The sequence below is a fragment of the Xyrauchen texanus genome, chromosome 39, assembly GCF_025860055.1.
Source record: "Xyrauchen texanus isolate HMW12.3.18 chromosome 39, RBS_HiC_50CHRs, whole genome shotgun sequence".
Lineage (NCBI taxonomy): Eukaryota > Metazoa > Chordata > Actinopteri > Cypriniformes > Catostomidae > Xyrauchen > Xyrauchen texanus.
Window position 1 is genome coordinate 5,250,005 of NC_068314.1, and position 27,080 is coordinate 5,277,084.

The 27,080-nt window shown below is 37.0% G+C and overlaps 1 protein-coding gene and 1 long non-coding RNA gene across 4 annotated transcripts; one reads left to right on the top strand and one right to left on the bottom strand.

Annotated features, from left to right (window-relative positions):
- Positions 1-3,223: 3,223 nt before the first annotated feature.
- LOC127632386 (uncharacterized) lies at positions 3,224-8,514 on the bottom strand. The gene is made up of 3 exons (XR_007969093.1): positions 8,309-8,514; positions 5,603-5,761; positions 3,224-5,472 (listed from the first exon to the last, which is right to left on the bottom strand). It is a non-coding gene; the product is annotated as an uncharacterized LOC127632386 (long non-coding RNA).
- Positions 8,515-10,552: 2,038 nt separating this feature from the next.
- On the top strand, positions 10,553-26,631 carry LOC127632635 (zinc finger protein 362-like). 3 transcript variants are annotated; one of them, XM_052111336.1, is made up of 9 exons: positions 10,553-10,667; positions 14,859-14,922; positions 17,632-17,878; positions 17,983-18,108; positions 18,744-19,089; positions 19,687-19,911; positions 20,029-20,107; positions 21,856-22,014; positions 24,406-26,631. In XM_052111336.1, exons 2-9 carry the CDS (start codon positions 14,860-14,862, stop codon positions 24,520-24,522), a joined length of 1,362 nt encoding a protein of 453 aa, XP_051967296.1. In that variant the 5' UTR covers positions 10,553-10,667; position 14,859; the 3' UTR covers positions 24,523-26,631. The 3 variants fall into 3 exon arrangements, with proteins under 3 accessions (XP_051967296.1, XP_051967298.1, XP_051967299.1); XM_052111338.1 differs by having other exon boundaries at positions 10,558-10,658; XM_052111339.1 differs by lacking the exon at positions 10,553-10,667 and adding an exon at positions 11,068-11,396.
- The last annotated feature ends 449 nt before the right edge of the window (positions 26,632-27,080 follow it).

Sequence of the window (27,080 nt, forward strand, 5' to 3'; positions counted from 1 at the left end):
GTGTTAGTAGCTTACTAACCTTTGGCCATCACTTAATGTAATATACTCCTTCAACTTAGATGGTTGAGGCACTACTTTTTTTAAATTTTTACTAATTTAATATACTAGCCATCACATTATCCTCTAAAAACATAAACCGATGCGAGTGAAAACACTGAAAAATGGAAAACGAAAACAGGCTTCCATAATAAGTTGTGTAGCTCTGTTGTATTTAGGAAAAAGTTGAATAACCAAACACAGGTGTCTCGAGGTGCGTTTTTAAAAGTTCTCTTCTCAAGAAAAAAAAACACGTGAAGTAAGGGGTATGTAAGGATTTTATTTTGGATTGATTCTTATTTCACAATGCATTGAACTGTCATCAAACGATTGATGATCACATGTTTGTGACTATTTTTTATATTATTTTTTGTATTATGAAGTACCTTATTTTGTTGTGGATGTCCCCATGTGGATACTAGATTTGCACTTTTCAGAGAGCTCAATTCAATTGTCAAATTATATTTTTGTTGGCATAAATGAGATATAAAAAATTGAACCAATTATGAAAAATAGGCACATAATATCGTTCCATATTGATCACAGGCCGCTTAATCAAATCTATTTCAAAATGCATTGTGGCAGACGTTGAGGTATTGCAAACATCGGCTCACTAATAGATCAATATAAGATAGTATAATGATGGAACTTGCAATTTACACCACTAATGTTTAAATAGAAAACCCATTGAAAAAGAGTGCTTACGGAACCAAAATTGCATTCGGTGTAAACTGCGCATTAGAGTGGTGTGTGTCAGTAAAACTATACGGTAGTGTTGTGCTCTGTCCTTTTCCCTCAATAATTTATTTGTCCGTTTGACAGATGCAACCCCATAATTAATTGCTCGCATCTATCCAAACTGTGCTTAGTGACATTTTGTTTTTAAACCCAACTGCTATTGTGCTAATGGGTAATTCATTTAGTCACTAGGTTTCATATTATTGCCTTTATGAGTGCTTAGGCAAACTGTGTTGTGAACAATCATGGCACAGCAGTGCGCTCTGCTGTGTTTGCAGTGAGCCACCCACCTTCAATGGCGTGTATGTGTCTGTGCAAGTCAGAGTTCTTTGGTTGAAGAATTTATGTGCTGTAAGTTGTAGAGTTGGCCTTCTGGTACAATTGAAATAATATAGCTGCAAGCAGCAATGCGGATTCCTCCTCAAAATGGCAAATCATTTCAAATTGATCAGTAGAGGGTTGGGGTTAAACCCTCTCAATGGATGAATCCAAAAAACATGTATTTCTGTCTGAATCCTAAACGAAACATTTTCAGTCTACAGGAAAATCCATCATACCTTATGGATCCTTGAGGCGTTTTGTTCCCAATGAGAAATGAGGCATGTACACCAAGATTCAGAAGAATTGGTTAAATGGCGTGGAAATGGTATCACTTTGAAAATATTTTTTGGGAGCGTGGCCTGTAGCGCCTCCTATGGGCAAATGTGGGTCATTCTTGGTTTGTGGGTTCCTGTTGGCCTGTAGTATCAATGTACATAATTAGAAAATATTTGACCAGAAAATGGGACTTTTGGGAATTACCTGTAGCGTCCCTAGGGGTGAATGTTGGCCATTCTTGGTTTGAGGGTTCCTGTTGACCTGTAGTATCAATGTACTAAATTAGAACATTTTTGACCATAAAATGGGAATTTCAGGTGGCCTCTAGTGCCCCCTAGGGGCGAATGTTGGCCATTGTTTGTTTGTGGGTTCCTGTTGGCCAGTAGTATCAATGTACCATATTAGAATATTTTTGACCAGAAAACGAAATTTTGGGAGTGGCCTGTAGCTCCCTAATGGCTGAATGTGGGCCATACTTGGTTTGTGGGTTCCTGTTGGCCTGTAGTATCAATGTACCAAATTATGACTTTTTTGACCAGAAAATGGGAATTTCGGCTTGGCCTCTAACGCCACCTAGTGGTGAATGTCGGTCATTCTTGGTTTGTGGATTCCTTTTGGCCTGTACTATTAATGTACCAAATTAGAACATTTTTGACCAGAAAATGGGAATTTCGGCATGGCCTGTAGTGCTCCCTAGGGGCTGAATGTTGGCCATTCTTGGTTTGAGGGTTCCTGTTGACCTGCAGTATCAATGTACCAAATTAGAACATTTTTGACCAGAAAACGAAATTTTGGAGTAGCCTGTAAGCCCCCTAAGGGCTGAATGTGGGCCACACTTGGTATGTGGGTTCCTGTTGGCCTGTAGTATCAAAGTACCAAATTAGAAAATTTTTGACCAGAAAATGGGAATTTTGGCTTGTCCTGTAGTGCTCCCTAGTGGCTGAATGTCGGTCATTCTTGGTTTGTGGATTCCTGTTGGCCTGTACTATTCTTGTACCGAATTAGAACATTTTTGACCAGAAAATGGGAATTTTGGCTTGTCCTGTAGTGCCCCCTAGTGGCGTATGTCGGTCATTCTTGGTTTGTGGATTCCTGTTGGCCTGTACTATTAATTTACCAAATTAGAACATGTTTGACCAGAAAATGGGAATTTTGGCATGGCCATTCTTTGCACAGTACTTCAGAGTGATGTCATCTTTAAGCATGTTAGGTTTGAAAAACCATCAGTCAAAATTAAATTTGATTTATTGACACGTATATATTGTTAAAATTTGGACATTTACATAAACACGCCCCTTTCAGCCATTTTGTATCGTATTCATTTTTCCTAAGTAACGTTTTCAAGGATGTCCATTCTACACATGTGTACCAAATTTCAAGTCAATTGGAGCTACGGTTCAGGAGAAGAAGAGTTTTGTAGGTTTTCGCAAATTTTCAACGTACGGGAAAATCCATCATGGCGGAAGTTATGGGTTCTTGAGGCTTTTTGTTCCCCATGAGGAATGAGGCATGTACACCAAATTGCAGAAGATTTGGACAAATGGCGTGGAAATTGTATCACTTTGAATTTTGTTTTTTGGGCGTGGCCTGTAGCGCCACCTATGGGCGAATGTGGGCCATTCTTGGTTTGGGGGTACCCGTTGGCATGGAGTATCAATGTGCCAATTTAGAAAATTTTTGACCAGTGACTTTTTGAGCTATTGGGGCTCAAGGAGAAGAAGAATAATAATAATAATAATAATAATAATAATAATAATAATAATAATAATAATAAAACCATCAATTACAATAGATTCCCTCCTACGGAGGAATCTAATAAGAGGAAGACTTTTCAACAAAAGCTACTTTCGAGATCCAGTTTCAGCATACATTTTCAAATGCCAATTGCCTCAAAAGACAGTGCAGGGAGACCTCTGGTGTTGAAAGGTTATACTTCAAGATTTGAAACCCTTTCCAAGAGGTTTGAACTGAGATTAACTGTCACTGTGATAGTTCTTATTATTGCTTGTTCGGTCATGAATGTGTTTCTTCATAAAAAACACACATTCATCTGTATTGATTTAAACTGTATGACAAGTTGCATGAAGGTACAGAGTTTGATGAATGTGCTCATGACAAATAACATCTCCTGTGCCTTCAAGCACGTCTGTAGACATAAATATTTTATTGCAGTTTTTTTGTGTTAACCCTAAATGCCACTGCTCATGTGTCACAGTTGTTCTGTGAAGAACAGTGCCACTTGTAAATTGTAAAGTAATGCAATAGTCTCATATGAAACCGACTGGCACTTTCAAAAACACCCTGTTTTGTTTATTTCTTTGTTGAATCCAATAGAAAATACACCTCATACATTCATGAATTCTTAAGATCTAATTTTCTCAGTTTTCTTTCAGATTTTGCCCAGGTCCCTCCTGCAGTACATGTGAGTAGACGGTTCATCAAATGTGTTTATCTTTTACTACACAAACATTGATGGATCTGCTTGTGTACTTTTCAGATGACCTCGCAAGTTTTCCCAACAGTTTAAACATCTCTTGTACCGTAATCTCTTGTTCTTTCATTTGTAGGGCTAGGAATTTAGAAACAGATTCTTATCAGAACCATAGAAAAAAAGATACTGATACCTAATTTTCATGATGTTTGGTTCTGTGAACTTTTCTTTAAAGTCTGCATTCTTCTTTTAAAGTTATTGGAACACTACTAAATTACTATTAACAGTATGTTATGATTCATGAACAAATGACTTGTTTCAATGAATCGGTTAAGACTCACAAATCAGTTATCATTTTAAATGACTCGTTCAATCACTGAATTGGTCAGAGCAGTTCTTGACGTCCTGAACTAGTTTGAAATGAGCTGAATGTTACTGTATTGTGTACTTAACACCCTGTGTACACCTGTCGCTCTGCAATGGCTTAAGGCCGTCTGCACTGAACTTGTAGAAGCGAATGATCTAAAAAGTTGACATACATGGACAATTTGTATTACAGTCATTTAAAGAACTATGTGATAGGCAGAAAGATAAGTTTCAGAGGGTACACCACCAAGTTCTCGAGGTTTAAGATAAGGATGATGTTACCACTAACAACTGTGGGAAACACGCAAACCAGAACCACACATACAAGTGTGAACATTTCACCCCCCAAGCAGATCTTGTCCCTCTCAGGATGCCAAGACCACCACCTTTGAGTCAGAAGGGCTTGTCTCAGGACTGGGTCTGTCCTTTTATAGACATAATGCCAACTGTGTTGAGTTCAATTGATGTCACTTTCAGCAGAAGTTCTGTTTTTGAATTTGAAAATGGTGCACGGACTGTGCTTCCATGACAGAACCATCGCTGCTCAATGTACACAAATTCAGCCCTGTGAACTGCACAGATGTCGACAGTTTTTTTTTTTTTGTGTCTGTGCCAGGACTTTGTGATGCATTTGGAATTGCAGTTCTGTCAAATGTGGGCCACTGGATTTGACCGAGGGCTACAGAGTCCTTCCCTATGCCCCACGTTGCCACCAATGTATTTTTTGGTGAGTCAGGTACTGTGTGGGCCAGCTTTGTCCTGAGTAGGCCCAAGCTCCCTGTCAGACTCAACATAAGCACCATAGTAGGAAGAACCCAAGTGATCTCATCCATACTGGAAGAGGAGGCATTGAAAACACAGGGAAGACATGTTACAAGGCAACTACCTCCTTCCAAACAGGCTTCCACCGAGCGCTGTTCCCACATCCAATTGTGACTACTGCAAATCCCACTCACACTCCATGTTAGAAGACAACCAAGAAATCCCATCATTCTTGAAACAGACTCACTCTGGTGCCGCTGTCTACTTGCATCCCCCTCCGCAAGCTCTGTCTCTGTATCCTTGCCCTCTGTCCTTTCTTTTTGAGGATGCAACAGGGTTAACCAACAACTCTACAGCAATCAGAGGTGGCATTAACAACAGTACAAATCCATAGGCCTGACAAAGAAAGAGGAGGAATCGAAGTGCCACCACATCGGAAGACACCTGAAAAGGTATCATCCAGGACTTCATCCAGGACTTCATCCAGGACTTCATCCAGGACTTCATCCAGGACTCCGCCAACCTGACGTAGACCAGAAACACTGGAGGAACAGAAAAGAGAGGCATTATACTGATGAATCAGGGTGTGGTAAATGAAGACAGACATGGGAAGAATGGCTAAGATTATCAGAGATATTTGTGGAGAAGCCAAAGATCAAGAGTTCAGCTTACGGGTGATAGCGAGGTCAGTGAATAACAACAGGCAGCTGCAGCAAAGACTGACTGTGGTAATGATTTGCGTGAATACAGGGTAGAAGATTGCACTACACATCAGTTTGCACTTGCATAGAAAGAGCATTGTATCCAGGACACCCTCCATCTACAAAAGAGCTTAAACAAGAAGCATAAAAAGATAGCTTTAGTTCATATGGTTTGACCTGGTTTCCGCCACACACGCTTGAAACCATCTGAACCAAATAAGTTTATCTTGGTCTCATCAGACCACAGGACATGGTTCCAGTAATCCATGTCCTTTGTCTGCTTGTCTTCAGCAAACTGTTTGCGGGCTTTCTTTTGGATCATCTTTAGAAGAGGCTTCCTTCTGGGATGACATCCATGCAGACCAATTTGATGCAGTGTTCGGCGTATGGTCTGAGCATTGACAGGCTGGCCCCCCACCCCTTCAACCTCTGCAGCAATGCTGGCAGCACTCATATACGTCTATTTCCCAAAGACAACCTCTAGATATGACGCTGAGCATGTGCACTCAACTTTGGTCGACCATGGTGAGGCCTGTTCTGAGTGGAACCTGTCCTGTTAAACCACTGTATGGTCTTGGCCACCGTGCTGCAGCTCAGTGTCAGGGTCTTGGCAATCTTCTTATAGCCTAGACCATCTTTATGTAGAGCAACAATTCTTTTTTTCAGATCTTCAGAGAGTTCTTTGCCATGAGGTGCCATGTTGAACTTCCAGTGACCAGTATGAGGGAATGTGAGAGCGATGACACCAAATTTAACACACCTGCTCCCCATTTACACCTGAGACCTTGTAACACTAACGAGTCACATGACACCGGGGAGGGAAAATGGCTAATTGGGCCCAATTTGGAAATTTTCACTTAGGGGTGTACTCACTTTTGTTGCCAGCGGTTTAGACATTAATGGCTGTGTGTTGTTATTTTGAGGGGACAGCAAATTTACACTGTTATACAAGCTGTACACTCACTACTTTACATTGTAGCAAAGTGTCATTTCTTCAGTGTTGTCACATGAAAAGATATAATCAAATATTTATATACATATATATACAATATATACATACATACACACACACACATATATATATATATATATATATATGTATGTATGTATATATGTATATATATATATATATATATATATATGTGTGTGTGTGTGTATATATATATATATGTGTGTATATGTTTATTATTATTATAAAAAAAAGAATACAATTATTTTCTATTAACTTTTTATTTCTGTATTTATTATTATTATCTCTGTTTTGTTGTTGTATCGTTTGTGCACTGGAATGTTCTGTCACCAAGACAAATTCCTTATATATGTAAGCATATTTGGCAGTAAAGTTCATTGTGATTCTGATTATCATAATCATCATTCTTTTTCAGCCCTTAAAGTGTCTGGGTAGTCCTAAAGAGACCAAATTGGCAGGTTGGACTTAAATGGATGGTTTCCTGAAAAACGTTTTATTTATTTTTTTAACTCCTACACAGTTAGTCCAATTTGCACTAAATTTAGCATGTATAATCTAAAGACCCATGTGAAAAATTTATCAAGAAATTGATTCGTCAACTTGTTCAGAAGATCGATAAATGAATTGGGCTATGTCCAAAAGTTAATTAGCTTATTTAAATTTGATGAATCAACATTTTTGGAAAACTTTTGTCATGAGGGTCTCTACGTGATTCATGCATAATTTTTTGTGAATCGGACTAACTGTCTTGGAAGAGTTCGAAAACGTTTTTTTGGAAAACTCTAAATTACTGACAGAATACCCACAAAGTAGTAAAGAAATGACTTTGTCCCTGACAGATCTGTTCCTTCAAATTTGGCAGTTTTGGTAATTCTCTCCACTTTTCCGAACTGCTGCTTGAACTTCGATAACTGCCACTTGCAGCTGTGTATAAAGTGGGAATTGAATGTTGCATATTGGTTTTCAAGAACTGTATGCTTAATAATTACTGTTAAAAATGTAAGATGTTTGTTTTACTGAAATTAGATTTTATTTCATTATGAAAGTAAATCACGTGTTTTTTCTGTATGCTGTGTAGAATAATTAAGAAAACTTTGCACTTTGAAATCAAACATGGTTTGAGTATTTGGTAAATTACTCATTTTGCGTTATAAAGCATATTTCAAACAGGAAATTTTCACATAACATTTTAAGCACATTTGTTTTCTTGGATAATAAATGGCTGGAAATTTGGTGTTATATAATCTTTTCTTGTTTAATCACTGTCCTAAGGTTGTATTCTGTAAACCATCATTTACATAACAAGTGGCTTTTGTCCAATGAATCCTTAAAGGTATCGCATGACAATAGCTACAACTGACTGTAATAGAGGTGACATAATAAACCATCATTTTCCACCTGGCACTCCTGAAGTTTTTACACTATTGTTGACAATCTATTGATTGTATCATGAATGCTATATATGTTATGAAATATGCTAAATGTACACTGAGCATTTTGCATTTCGATTTTTATGTATCTTAAAATCCCATTATATGACTATATTGATTTTACTCCCAGTTTATCGTTCAGCACAGACTTACACTTAAATTGGAACCTTTCAACATTCATTCCACTCTGCAATGTTACATTCTAATGAAAATAACAGCACTTAACCAAATGTCACAGCAAAGCCTTAATTGTATGACCAGAACAAGATTCACTCACCAGAAACCAGAGATGAAAAGACCTGACAGTGCCCCCAAAGGCCAGAAAGTTGCTTAAAGTGATGGCACACTGAAAGCCACAGGTTGTCTACGAATCTCCAGCTAATGCTCTAGAAGATCAGACTTATGAGTTACCGGTTGAACATTAGACAGGGCATTGAGAAGACTGCTCTTTACCTGATCACATAGCAGCAGTCAGTCACTCAGTGTTTATTGACACTGGCATGTCTTTGCGTGTTTGTCAAAGAGTATGTGTGCAATTCTCTTTACCCTCCCCCAGTGGGACGTGTCTATACATTCTACCTCCTTTTTTGCTGTTCCTGGTCTCTGTAAATGTGAGAGCACATGTCTTTCTAGAAGGAGTGTCAGTGTTTGCCTTTAACTTTCAAACAGAAACCAGTTTAACTGCTTCTTTAGGCATGCTGCTCCTTATCTTCGATGAAGGTTCTCATGTCACTTAATGGACAGGACTTGGCACAGTGAGGTTTGGGAGACCCTTACAAGTTCAATACATGTTAACCTCAATCAACAGCCTTTGTGGCATTATGTTGACTACAACAAAAATGTATTTAGACTCGTTCCTCTTCTTTAAAAAAACAAAGCAAAAATTGAGGTTACAGAGAGGCACTTAAAATGGAAGTGAATGTTTTTAACATTAAAATACTCTGTCTCAAAAGTATAGCCACAAGACATAAAAGATATGCATGTAAACATTATTTTAGTATGAAAAAATCACTTAACCTTTTCTGTGTAAAGTTATAGCCTATTTTACAACTTCTTTACCATGATGATGTAATGTCAACAAACACTAAAATTGCTGTAAAAAAGGATTTAAACAACTTTACATCTCAAATAATACACAAGTTTTAATAGAATAATGTAAGTGCTTTTATAAAAAATAAGCTTCACATTTGTGTTAAACCCTCAAAAATGTGGCCACATTCACTTTCATTGTCCTCATTCACTTCTATTGTAAGTGCCTCACTGTAACCTCGATTTTGGTTTCTTTTTTTTTCTTCTTCTTCTTCTTTTTAAAGATATAGTCGAAATACATTTTTGTAGTAATCAACATTATGCTACAAATGCTGTTGATTGAGCTTGACTTGTATTGAACCTGGAACATTCCTTTGAGGAGTCCCTCCAAGAACATTGAATGATGTGTATGGATTGATTTACTGGCAACCTTGAATCCTGGAACAGGCAAACTGAAGATGTATTGGCACTTGCTACCATCTATTGCCCAGTTGAGGAAGTGGAAATGAACTAAGGAAACCTGACAAGGAAATTCTGAAATGCTTTTATTTTGATGTTGAACTTGTAAGGGGAAGTGCATATTGCACGAAGCCAGACAAATACAACAGAAAATAGACTATGTTTCCATTGCTTTATTGTTAGGTGCAGGAACTAAAATAAAGATGATTTTATTAGTCTATTTTTTTATGTAAATGGCAGATAAGACTTTGAACAAAAACAATAATGTAACATTATTGTTACTAACAATAATGCCATGGTCCAAATCACTGAGATCACATTTTTTTCCCCATTCTGATGGTTGATGTGAACATTAACTGACGCTCCTGACCCGTATCTACATGATTTTATGCACTGCAGCCACATGATTGGCTGATAAGATAATCATATGGATGATTGTTGGTGCCAGACGGGCTGGTTTGAGTAGGCCTAATTCTGTAACTGCTGATCTCCTGGGATTTTCACACACAACAGTGTCTAGAATTTAATCAGAATGGTGCCAAAAACAAAAACATCCAGTGAGCAACAGTTCTGTGGATTGAAACACTTTGTTTATGAGAGAGGTCAACAGAGAATGGGCAGACTGGTTTGAACTGACAAAGTCTACAGTAACTCAGATAACCACTCTGTACAATTGTGGTGAGAAGAATATAATCTCAAAATGCTATTCTGAGATGCGGGTTGGTGCTGCTTTGGCAGCACAAGGGGGGCCTACACCCTTAGGCAGGTGGCTTTAAAGTTGTGGCTGATATGTGTATATGAAATGTTCTTTATTACCATCTATGAGTGAATCCATATTTGCAGCCACATTGGAGAAATCACTTATCTGCCTTTTTAGGGCACACAACACAAACATAAAATGTAAAAAAAAAATATATATATATATATTTTTTTTTTTTTTTTTTTCTGGCTTCTAATGTCATTGCACAAGCTATTGCTTCACGTTTCAGAGGCAGATCGTATATGGTGTCGCTATTTTAACATTCTGCCTGCAGCACCCAGAAGTGAACGGTAGGCGACCCGGAAGGTCTGAACTCTTTGAAGGCAAAGCCGAAAGAACATCTTAACCTTTCAATAAATCGAATAAATCCACAGTCGAGGTGTGCAAGGTATGTTTATTACTCTATTTTCATATTTACTATCGCACAGCATGTTTTGACATTTGCATCCTTTGAATTTCGTGGCAGCAGTTGGCAGTCATTCGAGTGGGCAAAAAGTTCAAATAAAGGAGAAAAAAAATCAAAAGCGCACTCGTGTCGCGACAATGTTGCATCTGCCCGCGTTTGCATCATTGCGTCATAAAACAAATGTTACGTTTTCGTGTGAGAGGGACGCGAGTCTTTTGCCATATGCGTGATTTGTTCCATCGCAATGTAGCACGCCATGATTGTTGTAGGAAGTCTCGTTTTTTTTTCTCTCTGTCGTTTTTTTTTTTTTTTTTTCCTCTAGCCGGGCTATTCAAACCTGCAGATCTAAGTAAACAATCATTCTCTCACTTAATGCAAATAATGCAGCATTTTACACGTCGCGCCCTTGATCGGAAATAAAACGCTTCATTTTTTTTGTCTCTAAAATGTTGGGATCTGCAGAATATGGCGCCCTGTCCTTATAAAAATAAGACAGGCTGCCATTTTTGTTTTCCTTTTGTCTGAAATGTTTAATAAAACTGTCTGAGAATGTGGGAGAGGCAGACGCCAAGGAACTGGACATTCATAAGCCACGAAATGCGAATGTTCGCGTTCTTTTGCAAAGCGTTTTCATTTGATTTTGATCAAAGACGACGTCTTTTTCATTGGGAATGATTTCAAGGATGCCAATAGAATAAAAGAAAAGTTAAAGTAAGTTTGATCTCAGTTTATCTGAAAGACTCTGGAACATGTCAGCAGTCGCGAAAACATGATTTGATACGTTTTAACATGTTCGATCATTTAATCTGCGAAAATAATTGTTTTGTCAGCCTGTTAGATAGAGATAAACTATAAATGCATTGATGACAACTATCATAAAAAAAATGCTCGCATAAAAATAACATTACGTATATCTGATGTATTACATGTTGTTTATATAACTAGTTTGTAACTAGTGCAGCTAGATTATTCCATGTAAAATGTATAGAGTATAAATATATGTTAACACTGTTTGTTAACAATATCAAATGTATAAAAATATATGTTAACACTATTTGTTAACAATATCAAATGTGTAGTTTTATTAGTTGGACATACAACGTGGAATGCTATTATTTATTGAGATGAAATGATTGCATAATAATTTTAAATACTTCTGTTGATTTGAGTTACTTTACATCTGAAAATGTATATAAAAAAATCTGAATTGTCATGTTTTAAAGCTAGTATTCATACAGCCTGCAGGCTAAACTATTACCCTGGTATTACCATGATTTATGATTTGGTACAATGGCAATTACATATTTTTATGACAGTAAATGGTTAATGAATAAAGTAGTCATTCTGTACCATTGTAATACCATCACCTTACCATGACACAGAGGGAAAGAATGGCTTGAATTAGTTGTATGAAAAAAACAAACCAAAAAAAATAGGAGCAATCAAGTTCACCCTTCATACCTTTTATTGTTCACTTGCCTGTTGAGCACTCTGAACCTTTAGAAATCTTTCCACACAGCGTGATTATTTTAGACGTATCACTTTCATACATTTACGTCTGTGAAACTGCACTGTGAATGTTTTGGCACTGCTCATGGGGTCTTGAGACTGTTTGACTAAGGGGCCTTGCAGTGAAATTAATTTACTGGAGCCAAAAATAATAAAAAGCAATACGTCCAAATAAATGAGCGCGACCCCGCAGAATATTTCCTTACTGATGCTGAAAGGGTGTCTGTTTCACTTCCTGCATTTCACTTTTTCCTTAGAATCAACCTATTTTAAAAAGAATAGTGCACCCAAAAAAGGAAATACGGTCATCATTTATTCACACTTGTGTCATTTCAAATCTTCAAATCGGTTGCAACATAAAGTAACATGCTTTTGAGATAAGACCAACATAATTTCGAAAGAAACCTGCTGAAGAATCACATGACTAAAGCATAAGACTAAAGCATATAATGTCACTTTAGTACATGAAATCAGGTCTCTGCTTGATTTATTCTGAATTACACATCATGTAAAATCAACATGAAATCAAAATTGACCCTATATACATTCTTAAATATGTGATTTTGTTGTGCACTTCATTCCAAAGAAATTATTTTGGTTTTTATCTGTATTTAATCTTTCATCAAAATGTAATGAAACGCTTCACCTTTGATATGACCTCTTACTTTTCAGCTGCTCACATCTGATCACCTTTCATATATAGACCACTTTTCACAATCCAATCAATTTCTGATTAATGAAATCAAGTTCAGTCCATTTTTTCTTGTTAAAGTTTCACTTGGATATATGTTGCTTTACAGAAGTAAATTGGTTTGCAAATATCATTTCATGTGTACTTTAACCTACTTCAATACGATTAAAGTAATTTAGTTGGACCTTAAAGGAATAGTTCATCCAAAAATGAAAATGATCTCATCTACTCATCCTCATGCCATCCAAGATGTGTATGACTTCCTTTCTTCTACAGAATACAAACAAAGATTTTTAGAAGAATATTTAAAATCTGTGGTCCATGCAAGTGAATGTTGACCAAAAATGTGCATCTCCAAAAAGCACATAATAGCAGCATAAAAGTAATCCACATTACTCCAGTGGTTTAATCCATGTCTTCTGAAGTGATCTAATCAGTTTTGGGTAGAACAAACCAAAATACTGTACATATCGCCATTGCAGTCTCTAGGCTCGATCATGACCTCAAGCTCAGTTACCTCAGCGCTTGAGGCATGTGCAGAGCGCTAGGTGGGGCTAGGAATTTTAATCAAGCTTGAAATCATGAGTGCCAAGGAGACTGCTTTTATAGTAAAAACAGTCTAATCCTAAAAAGGTTGGATCACTTCAGAAGACATGGATTAAACCACTGGATTACTTTTATGCTACTAGGGCTGCAACTAATGATTATTTTGATAATTGACTAATCTAATGATTATTAGAACGATTATTCGACTATTCAGTTGATTATTGCAATGATTAATCATTAGCTCTTAACCGACTATTCAGCTTGTGCCTAGACTTAAAAGATTGTATTACATGTGCTTACTAACAATAAAGAGGACAAAATCATCTTTTAAAAATATCTCTAAATGACATTCAATGAATTCCAAGGGGAAAAAAACTTATGTTTAATTCAGTAAAAATTCACTGGAAAAATACTTATTGTAATCAAAAGTTTGTGTCTTGTTTTCCACATATTCTCTAAAAGCAAGTCTAAATATCTTACATGTTGTCTCTCATGTAAATGTATCTTGTTTTTAAGTTGGCTGTTTTTAGATATTTTTACATATTTAAATATTAAATATTGTATTCAACATTCTCCAGTAAAAATTGTTCTTGTGCAGTATAGCTACTAATGTGAATGTACGTTGTTTTAAAGGAGTTTTAGATAATATTTTTGGAAAACAAGCCAAAAGTGTAATGGGCTAAGACTACAAGCTCCTTTATTTTCACTTTGCTTTATCTTTAACTCACAAAAACAAACTCTTAATAGAGCTGTATATCGCCAATTTACTTCACAATAAGATACACACGTGACACACGGGCTACAGTATGTTATGATTAAATTAGTCGCAACCCTTCATGTTATTAATCTAGCTACAGCAAACACGTATCTCTCCCCCTTCACGCGACTCATAGATGTTGCGCTGATTGCACAGAGAAATGCCATTTTTATAGTTCGTTTATGATGCACATCCTTATTATTTGAACTTTTTTTGAAATTTTCATTATTGTGTGTGAACTTTTCCTTTAAATCTGCATTGCTAATAAATAAATAATCATATTTAATGAGCTGAATGCCTTCAATGAGAAATGGTTCCTTTTTTTTTTGGGTGAATGCTCCCACGGCCATGCACTGTGATTTCAAAGGCTATAATCATAGATCCGACTGTGGCCGATTTTGCCCTAGCCAAGCACTGTGACCTACAAATTTGTCTTTGATAGCATTCTGCTGCATCATTTTCCACCCAAAATGCTAAATCCCATCTGTCTGGCTTGTTCACCTTTTTTGCCGTTGTCTGAAATTAAAAACTCCAAATGAAATTTACAAGCCAAGTGGATACATTTTGTCAAATGTCATCCAAAGATTAACCAAATGCTGTAAGAGTCTGTCAACAATGAGTGAATTGCAAGTAAACTGTGTTTAATCAAGCGTGACTGTTTGTGTTTCAGTATGGCAGAACCTCGATTTAATAATCCATACTTCTGGCCTCCTCCACCCTCTATTCCTGGTCAGGTAAGGACCAACCAACACACAATGAATGGGCTGGATTTAAATAGACAGAGATCATTTGTACTGTTTATTATTTGTTTCATTTACTAAAAAGACTTTGCATTCTAACATCATCACTAATTTACTTGCTTAAATGCTTAAAGAAGTGTTTCGGGTTTATTATACAAATCGGGCTCAATCGACAGCATTTGTGATAGTGTTGGCTATTGATTATTTCAATTCATATCTTGTTTATTTAAAAAGCAAAAATCGATGTTGCAGTGAGGAACTTACAGTGGAAGCGAATGGAACCAGTCCACAAACCAGAGAATGCGAGCAGAGCAGAGCGGGCGGGAATGGAGCGGCATAATTTTGCCTGGAGCAAGGAGCGGGTTTTTAAAAAATTGGAGCGTCATTGTTTTCTCTCGCTCCAAGAGCGCTCCACTAATGCTCCATCACAGGCAAAACACCTGTTAGTGGACCTTAATGCAATAATTCATGTGTTAAGAAGTGTTAAACACTATTGGCTGTAAAGATGGAATTTCTGTTATAACCAGAAAGAATGTGATAAAAAAAATACTAATTTAAAATCTAGCAGCACTTGGTAATGTTCGACCTCCAGCGCAAAGGTTACTTGAGTTAAGCTTGCGGTAAAGCTTGACTTAACTACATGCTTGTGTCTCGTCTCTTTATTCTTACGTCAACTGGCATATAGTGAAATTTAATGATGGGATGGTGAAGGAGAACAAGAGTGGGGAGGTGATTGCCACGATCAAATCTTTGTGAAATCCTAAAAGACGTGTCCAAAAAACGTCACATGTGGAGAGAAAATCTAAAGGTCACTAATACATTTATCCCCTATTAAATATTTTGAATAATCATTTCAACATTATAATCTAATGCATCTCAATCTTAACTGTAGTCTATTTTGTCCCACATTAAATAGAATAAAAGTTTTAACGATATAAAACACCAACTGACCTAATCAACATGTTAATATTCCTTAGTTTGACTTTAATTGACATTTATTTCAGTGGCGTAGGCTTATTTATGCGTTATACATTCGGCAAATGCGAATAGAGAAAGAAATTGTAGAACATTCTGAGAATGTATTTTTATTTTATTTGTTCACAGAATTATAGGTTATTAAAAGGTTAATTAAATAAAATAAACAATAAATTGATCAATTGTCACACATTATACATACATTTCTGCATATACATGGTGAAATTATTTATTTTTCACATATCCCAGCTAAGCTGGGGTCAGAGTGCAGGGTCAGCCATGATACGGCGCCCCTGGAGCAGATAGGTTCAAGAAGCTTGCTCAAGGACCACAAAGTGGTGTCTTGGTGGTGTTGGGGCTTGAACCCCTGACCTTCTGGTCAGTAATCCAGAGCCTTAACCGCTGAGGCAATAATTAGGCAATAATACATAGGCCTAATAAAGTTTTTTTTTTTTTTTTTGGTAATTTTTTACCACTCCACTCACATACTCTTCCACAAACATTAAAATACAAAAGTAGATCCACAAGACAAACATTATATGTGTGAACATGATTTTAATGTATACAATTGCTTAAAGGGATATTTTAACCATAAATGAAAATTCTCTCATCATTTACTCACCCTCTTGCTATCCCAGATGTGTATGACTTTCTTCAGCAGAACACAAAGATTTGTAGAAGAATATCTCATCTCTGTTGGTCCATACAATGCAACTGGTTGGTGATCAGACCTTTTGAAGCTCCAAAAATCACAAGAGAAACATAAGTAATCCATAAGACTCCAGTGTTTTACAGTTTAATTCACATCTTCCAAAGCAAAAAAATAGGTGTGGATGTGAAACGGAAACATTTATGTCCTTTTTTACTCCAAATCTACACTTTAACTTTCACTTTCAGATGTGAAAGCAAAACTAAACAGGCACCACATGTGACTTTCTTATGTAAAAGTGAAAGTGGAGATTTAGAGGGGGACTTTTGGAGCTACAAAGGTCTGATCACCATTCACATTCACTCTGGGCCTGCAGAGCTGAGATATTCTTCTAAAAGTCTTTGTGTTCTGCTGAAGAAAGAAAGGCATAAACATCTGGGATGGCATGAGGGGTGAGTAAATGATGAGAGAATTTTCATTTTTGGTGAACTATTCCTTTAAGAATCGTATCAATGTAAAATATAACACTTCATTATCATGACGCTGGTAAACCCTGTAATCTGGTAACCGCTCTGACGAATAAATGCCTGATTTTATCTCACAAAAATCTTATAAACGTAATATGTTTAGGTTTTGTGGCTTTACATTTGAAACAGTGTGTAATTTAGCATTTATACACTGGCCCCACTCACTTCCATTGTAAGTGACTTATCATAACCAAAAGTTATGCCTTTTTATTTATTTTTTCTTTAATAAACAAAGGACGATTCAATAGAATTTTTTGTGGAAATCAATCAATATCATGCGACAAATGCTGTGGGATTGACCCTAATTGTATTGAACATGGAACATTATCTTGTCTGAGAAACCAGCCCTTAGCATCATTATTGTTAAATATTTGTCGTAAGTCACAGATAACGGTGCTTGCATACTAAAATTAGCATTGCATCAGAAATATGTGCAAATCCACGAGTTTGCGAAAGTGGCACTACATTTTGCGATTAAAATGAAAACAATTGTGGTTGAAATAAATACAATTTTATAATTGTTCACTTTGAACGGTTTCCTGTTCTTCCCAGTTGGATAACCTCGTATTGATCAATAAGATCAAAGAGCAGCTGATGGCGGAGAAAATCAGACCTCCACACTTGCCGGCCACTTCTGTCCCTTCCCAGCAGCCCCTGCTGATGCCGCCCACACCCACAGAAGGCGGGCAACACAATATATCAACGCCCAAGCTTCAACAGATGCCAGGACTCCATGCTCACAGCACCTCACAGCCGGACATTGCCCTACATGCAAGACCCGCCTCAAGCACGGTAGCAGGTATATTTCCCAATAGAAATATAGGGTACAGATTTCATCAGTGTCCAACTGAGATGCATGATATGCTGCTTACACAATGCTAATTGTACAAACAATCTGGGCAGGTCGTATTCTTGGTGACGTAAACTTAAACCTGGACGATAAGGCAGCCATTAAAGCAAGGGGATTATGGGAAGACTGGCATTTGCGCCAAATCATAGACCAGCCTTCCAGAGCAAATCATCTGTCAGGTAAGATACAGATGGACTGTTTGTTTTTTCTTGAAATTAACGTGCACTGTGAACACTGGTGAGTGGAGCGCAACACTACCGGCTCACTTTTCAGCCATCTTGGTTCCGGAAGTGTTTTTCCCATTCATTTTTCTTTAGGGTTTTCATAAAGTCCTTCATAAAAGGTTTCTAAGCAATGAATCAAACCAACCAGCCCCGAGGAGAATCATAACATCACAAACTGAAAATTGGATGAAAAGTACATTAGTGTGTGTTTAATGTCTTTAATGAGGGAATGAACTACAATCCCATGAAGCATTGCGAATAATGTAACTGAATTAGAAACTATGGAAAAATACAAGACTATTGATTTGAAGTTGTCGATTATAAGGATCTAATCAATATATTTTAATTGCAAAATACTCAAGGACAACTGAAATATACATTGGCCTAGATTTATCAATATATATATATATATATAAAAAAAAAACCTTAGTCGACAAACATTTTAGTCAGTAATTTTGTTAACGATGCATACAGTTATTTCAACAATGTTAATATAATAGTATCCAACAGTTTAATAGCATTCCAGTTTGATCGCCAAGCTTGCCATTCTTGTGACTATTTATTGTTTGTTTATCAACATTCATTTTCAGGACTGTCACTGAGTTCATCACGAACTGCCAACCACAACACATCAGAGTCCGCAACACCAACAACCCCAACCACTCCAACCACCAGCAGTCAAACCCGCCATGGCGGCGCTCCATCCCCAAACCTCATCTCAGGACTGTCCTGCATGCCCGGGATGGAGGCTTTCAAAAACAGCGGAGGATTGGCTGGACTTCTAGGTCCACCTCCGAAAAGCATAGGACGGGGTCGCAAAAAGATCAAAGCCGAAAACCCCTCTGGTCCTCTCTTAGTAGTTCCATACCCAATCCTGGCCTCTGGAGCTGACCAATCATCTGTTAGCATCACTGCCAAAGAGGGCAAAACCTACAGGTAGTTAGATGTTCAGGAGATAACAGGTGCATTCCATGATGAGCTGGATTTCCATCCATGTATTTTGGGGGAATTTTATGGTATTGCATGAAAGAGGCTGGATGGAAACACCAAGAGGCAAATAAAATCTCCAAGATATGCATAAAAAAAAAAAACGTATACGCTCACTTGAGGTGGATACATGTTTTATTTAATGAGCCATGCACAAAAACTATTATGGAATCACATTTACTGAATGCACATCATAAAAGTTGTGTGACTTTGCCTTAACATTTAAATTAATATATAAATTAATTAAATTCATAACTTGGAACATTTAACGTAAAAATTCTTTCATCTTTTACTTACCCTCATGTAGTTCCAAATCTATATTATTTTTATTCCATGGAATGCAAAAAGAGACATTTAATATATTGAATGAATGGTGACTGGGGCCATAAAAGTAATTTAAACAATATAGTTTGTGTCATGCACTACAGTCCAAGTTTCCTGAAGCCATACGACAGCTTTGTGAGATAAAATAAATAAATTAAATGGCTTTTCAATGCAGTTATTTTTATGTTATATACAGTAATTAAATTGCATTTTGTGTTACAGGTGTAAAGTGTGTCCATTGACGTTCTTCTCCAAGTCGGACATGCAGATCCACTCCAAGTCCCACACAGAAGCAAAGCCACATAAATGTCCTCACTGTACCAAGTCCTTCGCCAACGCGTCCTACCTGTCCCAGCACCTGCGCATTCACCTGGGGGTGAAGCCGTATCACTGCTCCTACTGCGAGAATTCCTTCCGCCAGCTTTCCCACTTACAGCAGCACACCAGGTAATTCTTGAATTTGAGTTTTTGTGGTTCCAGCTCTCGTTGTAGGCTCTCCTCTGCAGTTAATTGCAAAGGTAATGCAGGATAGCAAATGAACAATTCTTTTTTCCTACTTTACAGAATCCATACAGGTGATCGGCCATATAAATGTCTTCAACCAGGCTGTGAAAAGGCATTCACGCAACTCTCAAATTTGCAAGTAAGACCAAAAAAATAGTTTTGCATACATTGTCGTTGACAAATAAGATTGTCTGAGATGATAAAAATTAGATCCATTTGAACCAGTTTAAAACTGGTATAAATGTAGTCTTTGTGTAGTAAGTAAATTTCATACATTTATAAAAAATTATATTTATAGCATTTTCTACAATAATTAGTTACATTTTTAGTCTACCGGGTATATAGATCACAGGGGTATTCAATTACATTTCCAAGAGGTCCAGTCTCGACATTTCCATCCCACCAAAGTATCATTTCGTAGTCATTCTGAGTAATGACAATGTCTAAGAAATGCAATTTTATTATAATAGTATTATACATTTCAAAGTTTGATGCAATAGTACTTTGTAAAATGAGACAAAATCATAAATCAACAGTCAAAAAGTCTCAAGAGAGTTCCTGGGTAGCTCAGCGAGTACTGAATCTGACTACCACCCCTGGAGTCGCAAGTGCGAATCCAGGATGTGCTGAGTGACTCCAGCCAGGTTTCCTAAGCAACCAAATTGGCCCGGTTGCTAGGTAGGGTAGAGTCACATGGGGTAACCTCTTTGTGGTCACGATTAGTGGTTCTTGCTCTCAATGGGGCACGTGGTAAGTTATGCGTGGATCGCGGAGAGTAGCATGAGCCTCCACATGCTGTGAGACTCCGCGGTGTCATGCACAGCGAGCCACATGATAAGATGTGCGGATTGACCACCCTGATTGAGGTGAACAACCTCGCCACCACGAGGACCTACTAAGTTGTGGGAATTGGGCATTCCAAATTGGGTAGAAAAGGGGGATAAAAAAAATAATAAAAAAACTGGGCAAGAATGAGGGCATTGTGGCCCAAAGACAACCAATGTAGTGAAATATGGGGGATCTTCTGCCGTTTATACAGTATGGGGGTTCAGGGGTAACTCCTGAGAGAAAATGTAGGTGATTTAAATCTTAATGAACCATTTTTATATTTTCATTAAAATGAAAACATACCAAAAACAAACAAACAATGTACTTCTAAATAGTGCAGTTTAAAAATACTGTTTGCTATATTTAATTATAAATGGACTGCTTATAATTGACAGAGAAATCGTAATTTCAAAGTTTTGGTTATCTTTCTTGCCATTTATCTCTGATTAATTTTCTCAAATGTAAACAAACATTTCTGTTTATTATCAATAGGCTCCAAGTGTGTTGATTAATAAATCTAATTTTAGACAAAAAAAAATTCGTGGCTCTTGGACCACGATAAATTGTCCTGTCACAACCATTGCTTAGATCACAAAAGATGCCAGTATCCATGTCAATAAATTGCTGCTCACTGTATTTCTCTGCTACGGATCTACTGATGTTAAAATAACTGCATCTGTAGCTTTGCTATGCCGTGCTTCATGTCGTGGGCCAGAGGAGAGAGGCAACGCGTGTGGAGCGTGGAAGGGCATTAATGAAGCGTGTTTGGTGCTAGAGAAAATTTTTCGTAAAAATTTGAAAAATCAGTGCTATCTACACCCGGGAGCACGTGCTGTGCGCACAGCTCCATTGTTTTGTCGCGCTGCCAACGTAGGTCTAGAAACGGTGAGATGGGGCAACCTATACAATGATGTCTCGTTGTCCGGATGTAACAACTGCTAATTGGTGACAAAATGTATGGTTCATTATAAACTAGTTAATCAGTCCCCATTGTGATTCTGTATGTGAATGTGTGTTGATGTAGTGTATAATGAGACCTCTGTTTTTCATTTTCGACAGTCTCATCAGAGATCACACAATAAAGACAAGCCTTACAAGTGCTCCAACTGTTACCGTGCTTACTCTGATTCTGCCTCCCTCCAAATCCACTTGTCTGCTCATGCAATCAAAAATGCCAAGGCTTTTTGCTGTAGCATGTGTGGTAGAGCCTACACCTCAGTAAGTACAATCAGATGTTTCACTCATATTGAATGATATTTAAATTAAAGCCTAAATTCATGACCCCAGGAATGGGAAATGGGGTTCGTAACATACTTTGATATTGGTGAAGTATGTTAAGATTTAATGACGAGTGTTGATTTCACATGTTAGTAGGTTTTTCATCACACATGGGACCCTATAACAGGGACATTGTCATGAAGTAGGGTTAGAGTTGGGCCAGAAACATACTCCATGCAAGTACGCGAACGCAGATAAAAGTACCTGCCTAATATCGTGCAGGTCCCCCTCGTGCTGCAAAAACAGCTCTGACCTGTCGAGGCATGGACTCCACAAGGTGTCCTGTTGTATCTGGCACCAAGTCGTTAGCAGCAGATCCTTTAAGTCCTGTAAGTTGAGAGGTGGGGCCTTCATGGATCGGACTTGGTCCAGCACATCCCATAGATTCTCAGTCGGATTTAGATCTGGGGAATTTGGAGGCCAAGTCAAAACATTGAACTCTTTGTCATGTTCCTCAAACCATTCCTTAACAATTTTTGCAGTGTGGCAGGGCACATAATCCTGTTGAAAGAGGCCACTGCCATCAGGGTATACCGTTGCCATGAAGGGGTGTACGTGGTCTGCAACAATGTTTAGGTAGTTTATACGTGTCAAAGTAACATCCACATGAATGCCAGGATCCAAGGTTTCCGAGCAGAACATTGCCCAGTGCATCACACTGCCTCTGCCGGCCTGCCTTCTTCCCATAGTGCATCCTGCTGCCATCTCTTCCCCAGGTAAACAACGCACACGCACCCGGCTGTCCACATGATCTAAAAGAAAAGTGATTCATCAGACCAGGCCACCACTTTTGGTAGGTACTAACCACTGCATACCGAGAACACCCCACAAGACCTGCCGTATTGGAGATGCTCTGACCTAGTCATCTAGCCATCACAATTTGCCCTTGTCAGAGTAGCACAGATCCTTACGCTGGCCCATTGTTCTGCTTCCAAAACATGAAATTCAAAAACTGACTGTTCACTTGCTGCCTAATATATCCCACCCCTTTACAGGTGCCATCGTAATGAGATGATGAATGTTATTCACTTCACCTATCACTGGTTTTAATGCTGTAGCTGATCAGTGTATATTGACTTAAACTTACTTGCCAGTGGGTGAGAGATGGAGTGTGCATTAGTGTCTGCCATTGGGAGGTCAATAATCCCTTGACGGTCAGGACTCTGCTGAGTTTTGTCTTCAAAAACTGAAAAAATCAGGCTTGCTTGAAAAAGTTGTTGTCGCCATGGCAGGATCTTGTGTTATGTTGAAGTGACCAATGAGCTTCTTCTTTTTAAGAACTGACAAAAGGCATCAAGCTAATCTGAATTTTTTTCATCTGTGATCGCACCCAGCTGCATATCATCACAAATGCTGATTGTAATCCAAAGTGATTCTGTCACCAAGCGTTTTTTCTCCTACACTAAATGATTCATGAAATCAGAAAGTTGAGGCACAATACTCTGTTTTAATTTAACATAATTTCTTCACTCAATGAAAACTGCATATGTAAATACTCATTCTATGGCACGCGTCACTCTTTTACAATAAGTTATGATCACGCGGTACTCCTGTTGTTGGCATGTTCTATGTGACAGGAAATCGGAGAGAGAGTTGCATTGATTCGGTATGATTGTTACCCCTCCACCTTTCTTAATCGGCAATGGTGTCATACCTCCCGATTGAAGAGAGTGAGATTTCAGTCTGCATGTGTGACACCCTCGGCCAAAACGATTTCCCCTGCAGCAACATTAAGAATGCAACGCGTACTTGTGTTAATAATTGTGGTCTGACACGTTTTAGAATGCAACAACGCATGAAATCAAGCTTGCGTGGTCCCCGGCCACATGTTTTACTAGTGAAAGATAAAACATAAATGATGATGAAAGCCATGTTCTAGTTTCAACATCATTTCTACTTCTTTCCATTGTTTTGTTGAACGAGAAAAGCTAACGTCATACCATGTGACCACATTTGGTGTGATATGTAACCATTTACACATGGAGCCTTTTTAAGGTCTTTTCTTTGACCTGTAGTTTTGCTCCAAAATTATAGACGAAAATGGTCTTTTGGACCCCTTATACAAAATAATGGATTTCTGCTTAAATATTGATCCATGGCATTTCATATTTTGGCTTTTATTTTCATTTCTGTTTACCTAGGTAGTAGGTAGGCAGTTCTTGGCCAGAATAAACTGCAACGATGACCAGACTTTATGCTGTGGTCAAAAGTCTGGCTACATAAGACTGTCCTAATCCTAATACACTTTTAAAGTAATGTGTAATAAAATGAGTTCCACTTTGAATTATTTAAATGTTTCTAAAATATTTTTCTGTGCATATCCCTTTACAGGAGACCTACCTTATGAAACACATGTCTAAACACACCGTGGTAGAACATCTGGTCAGTCAACACTCTCCGCAAAGGATCGAATCGCCCAACGTCCCCATCCGTATTTCCCTCATCTGAGCACTCTGATCCTGCGGTCAGTCCTTCCCAATGTTGGCATAAGAAAGCAAAATCGCCTATTCTTGGTGGTTGACATTTTTAGTGTTTATTTGTTAGTTTTACTTTTGAGTACATTCCATAAGGTATTCGACTGTGTGGATAGAGGCTCAAAAAAGCAGCAGTGTTGATTTTTAGGAAAGTTCTATAGCACATGTTCCTCTTGAACTCAGTGTTGAGTTAAGGGGGTATGATCGGGAATCCAAAGATGGTTAAGCAGCACTTTTAGGCCTCACAGTTTTGGCTTTAAACGTTTCTGGTCTGTTATGACAATAAATGCATTGCTCTTGGCAGCTAAACTTTTGGGAATTTAGGTATTATGCATTCAAAAATCATAACACATACGTTGTATGTTCTGAGCTTGGACCAAGTCCTGTACCTCCTCTCATTTTTTCCTATGCTGTCTGGGAAAAATACCCTTCTTTTGGGCAACTCAAAGTTGGTTTGGAGACCAATGGTCTTTCGCTTTGATAATGTCAATCGCAAAAATAACTTGAGCATTAAATTTAACTTTTTAAGAGGACTGTAAAAAAAAAATAAAAAATGCAGGGGACTTTATAGACAAATCAGCACATTTAACAAGATTTTGCAAGACTAATTTCTTAGTGCTTTACACATGTTGTGCTCGGGTGCCAAAAACAGAACAAGTAAATGGCATAAGATTCGGCTTCCCACATTTTGTCCCTTAGAGTAAAACATTCAATGGTTATGCAAATGGTCAAAGCTCACAATACTAAATATGTTACAGGTCATGTTTCACCCCATAATCAAGAGAAACATTTTTTTTATTATATTTTCCATAAAGAAAATGTAGTATTTTTTTTTTTTAAGGACCTTTAAGAGTTTTGCATTGTATTTCAATTACTACGTATGGTAGTATACATCATGTAGTAGTAGTTGTACTGATTTAATTTTATTGTTACAATTTTTTTTATTAATCTAATAATTTGATTTATACTTAATTAATTCGTTTATTTTAATGAATAAATTGTCATGAATATAATGTCAAAATGAGTGGTCCTAAAAATAAGCTTCTTTATCTTGATTTATGCAAAAATGTATTTCATTTTGGGGTGAATATATATATATATATATAATTTAGAATAATAATAATTATGTATTTTGCATAAAGACAATTAAGCCTATATCTAGGGTATTTAAGATTTTTTTTTCTGGACACTTATGCACATTTTACCCCCCAATTCTCATTACCGTAACACATTTGGATGTTTTACTTTTACTATTCCCATTTTTTTCAATGATGATTCTCATTACCGGAACATTTTTATACTGAATTACAGTTAAAAAGATGCTGTTGTACAATGATTTCTAAAATTAAAATGATTGGAAATGAAAGGCAGTACCAAGGTAGTATTACTATGATAAATACTTTACAATGGAAAGTATTTTTCTTCATTGTTACCATCATGAAAAATAACGTCACAATGCAAAAAACCTTTATGACCCTAAAATAGGCTTCATTTTCTGAATACAAAGTATGATTTCTTATGTGTTTCTTTTGGTTTTGGAGGAAAATAGGACCAGGACATTTTCTGGACAGGTGTTGTGGAAATCACATAAGCCGTTTTAAATTTTACAAACAAGATTGGACAAAAAAGCCGGATTACAATGTAGAGTTGCCCATGAGGTTTGTATAGCTGTATTGATGTCTAGAATACCTCATTGGCTTATTATTCATGTTTATACTTATTATCATGTTGAAATATTAAAGACTAACGTGTTAATTTTCCATATTTTAAGCCTTAAACATTTTATCACTAGTTGTTTACTGTCACATTTTATATATTTTATACCATATTGGTGTTTACTTGTGTACTCAGTACTTTTATGTAATTTTATTTCCTAGCATGAACATGCTGTAAATAAACTTTACAGTGCTTAAGTGTTAACCAGTTTATATAAAATTACTAAATGTCTAGTTATTATAAAATATACCTTTTTAATTGTTAAATTGTGGTACTCGATAAGGTTTGCTTTGGCTAATACATGCAGAGTCAAGATGTGGAGAGAAAATGGACTTTGTAAAAGTAACCAAATAAATAACTAAAAAAAGCCTATAGTGATGTATGTGCTCAATGCCACATGTAAAGTGATTACAACTCTTCACAATTTGTTTAACAGTGTATAATGCAAAATGAACATGTTGGTTTTTGTTTGTCAAATTTAAATACAGCACTTTAAATTAATACACATAGCAATACTTTATATCATAACTACTATTACTGTTTTTTTGTTTTGTTTGTTTTTTTGGTCAAAATATCCAGAAAATTTTGTACAATTTTATATTGTACAGTTTTTGGGCAACAACTTAGTGTTTAGGATTCCTGATGGTTATTAATCTTTTGGGAATGATCAGTTTTAACAAACTTAAGTAAAATGATATTATTCACACTTGCCATTTTAAATTAAAGATTGTTTGATTAATTGATTTATTATTTGTATTTAACAGCAAGCAGCGAAAATGTGTCTTATCGAATTTATGCTCTTCTTGAAAACAAGCA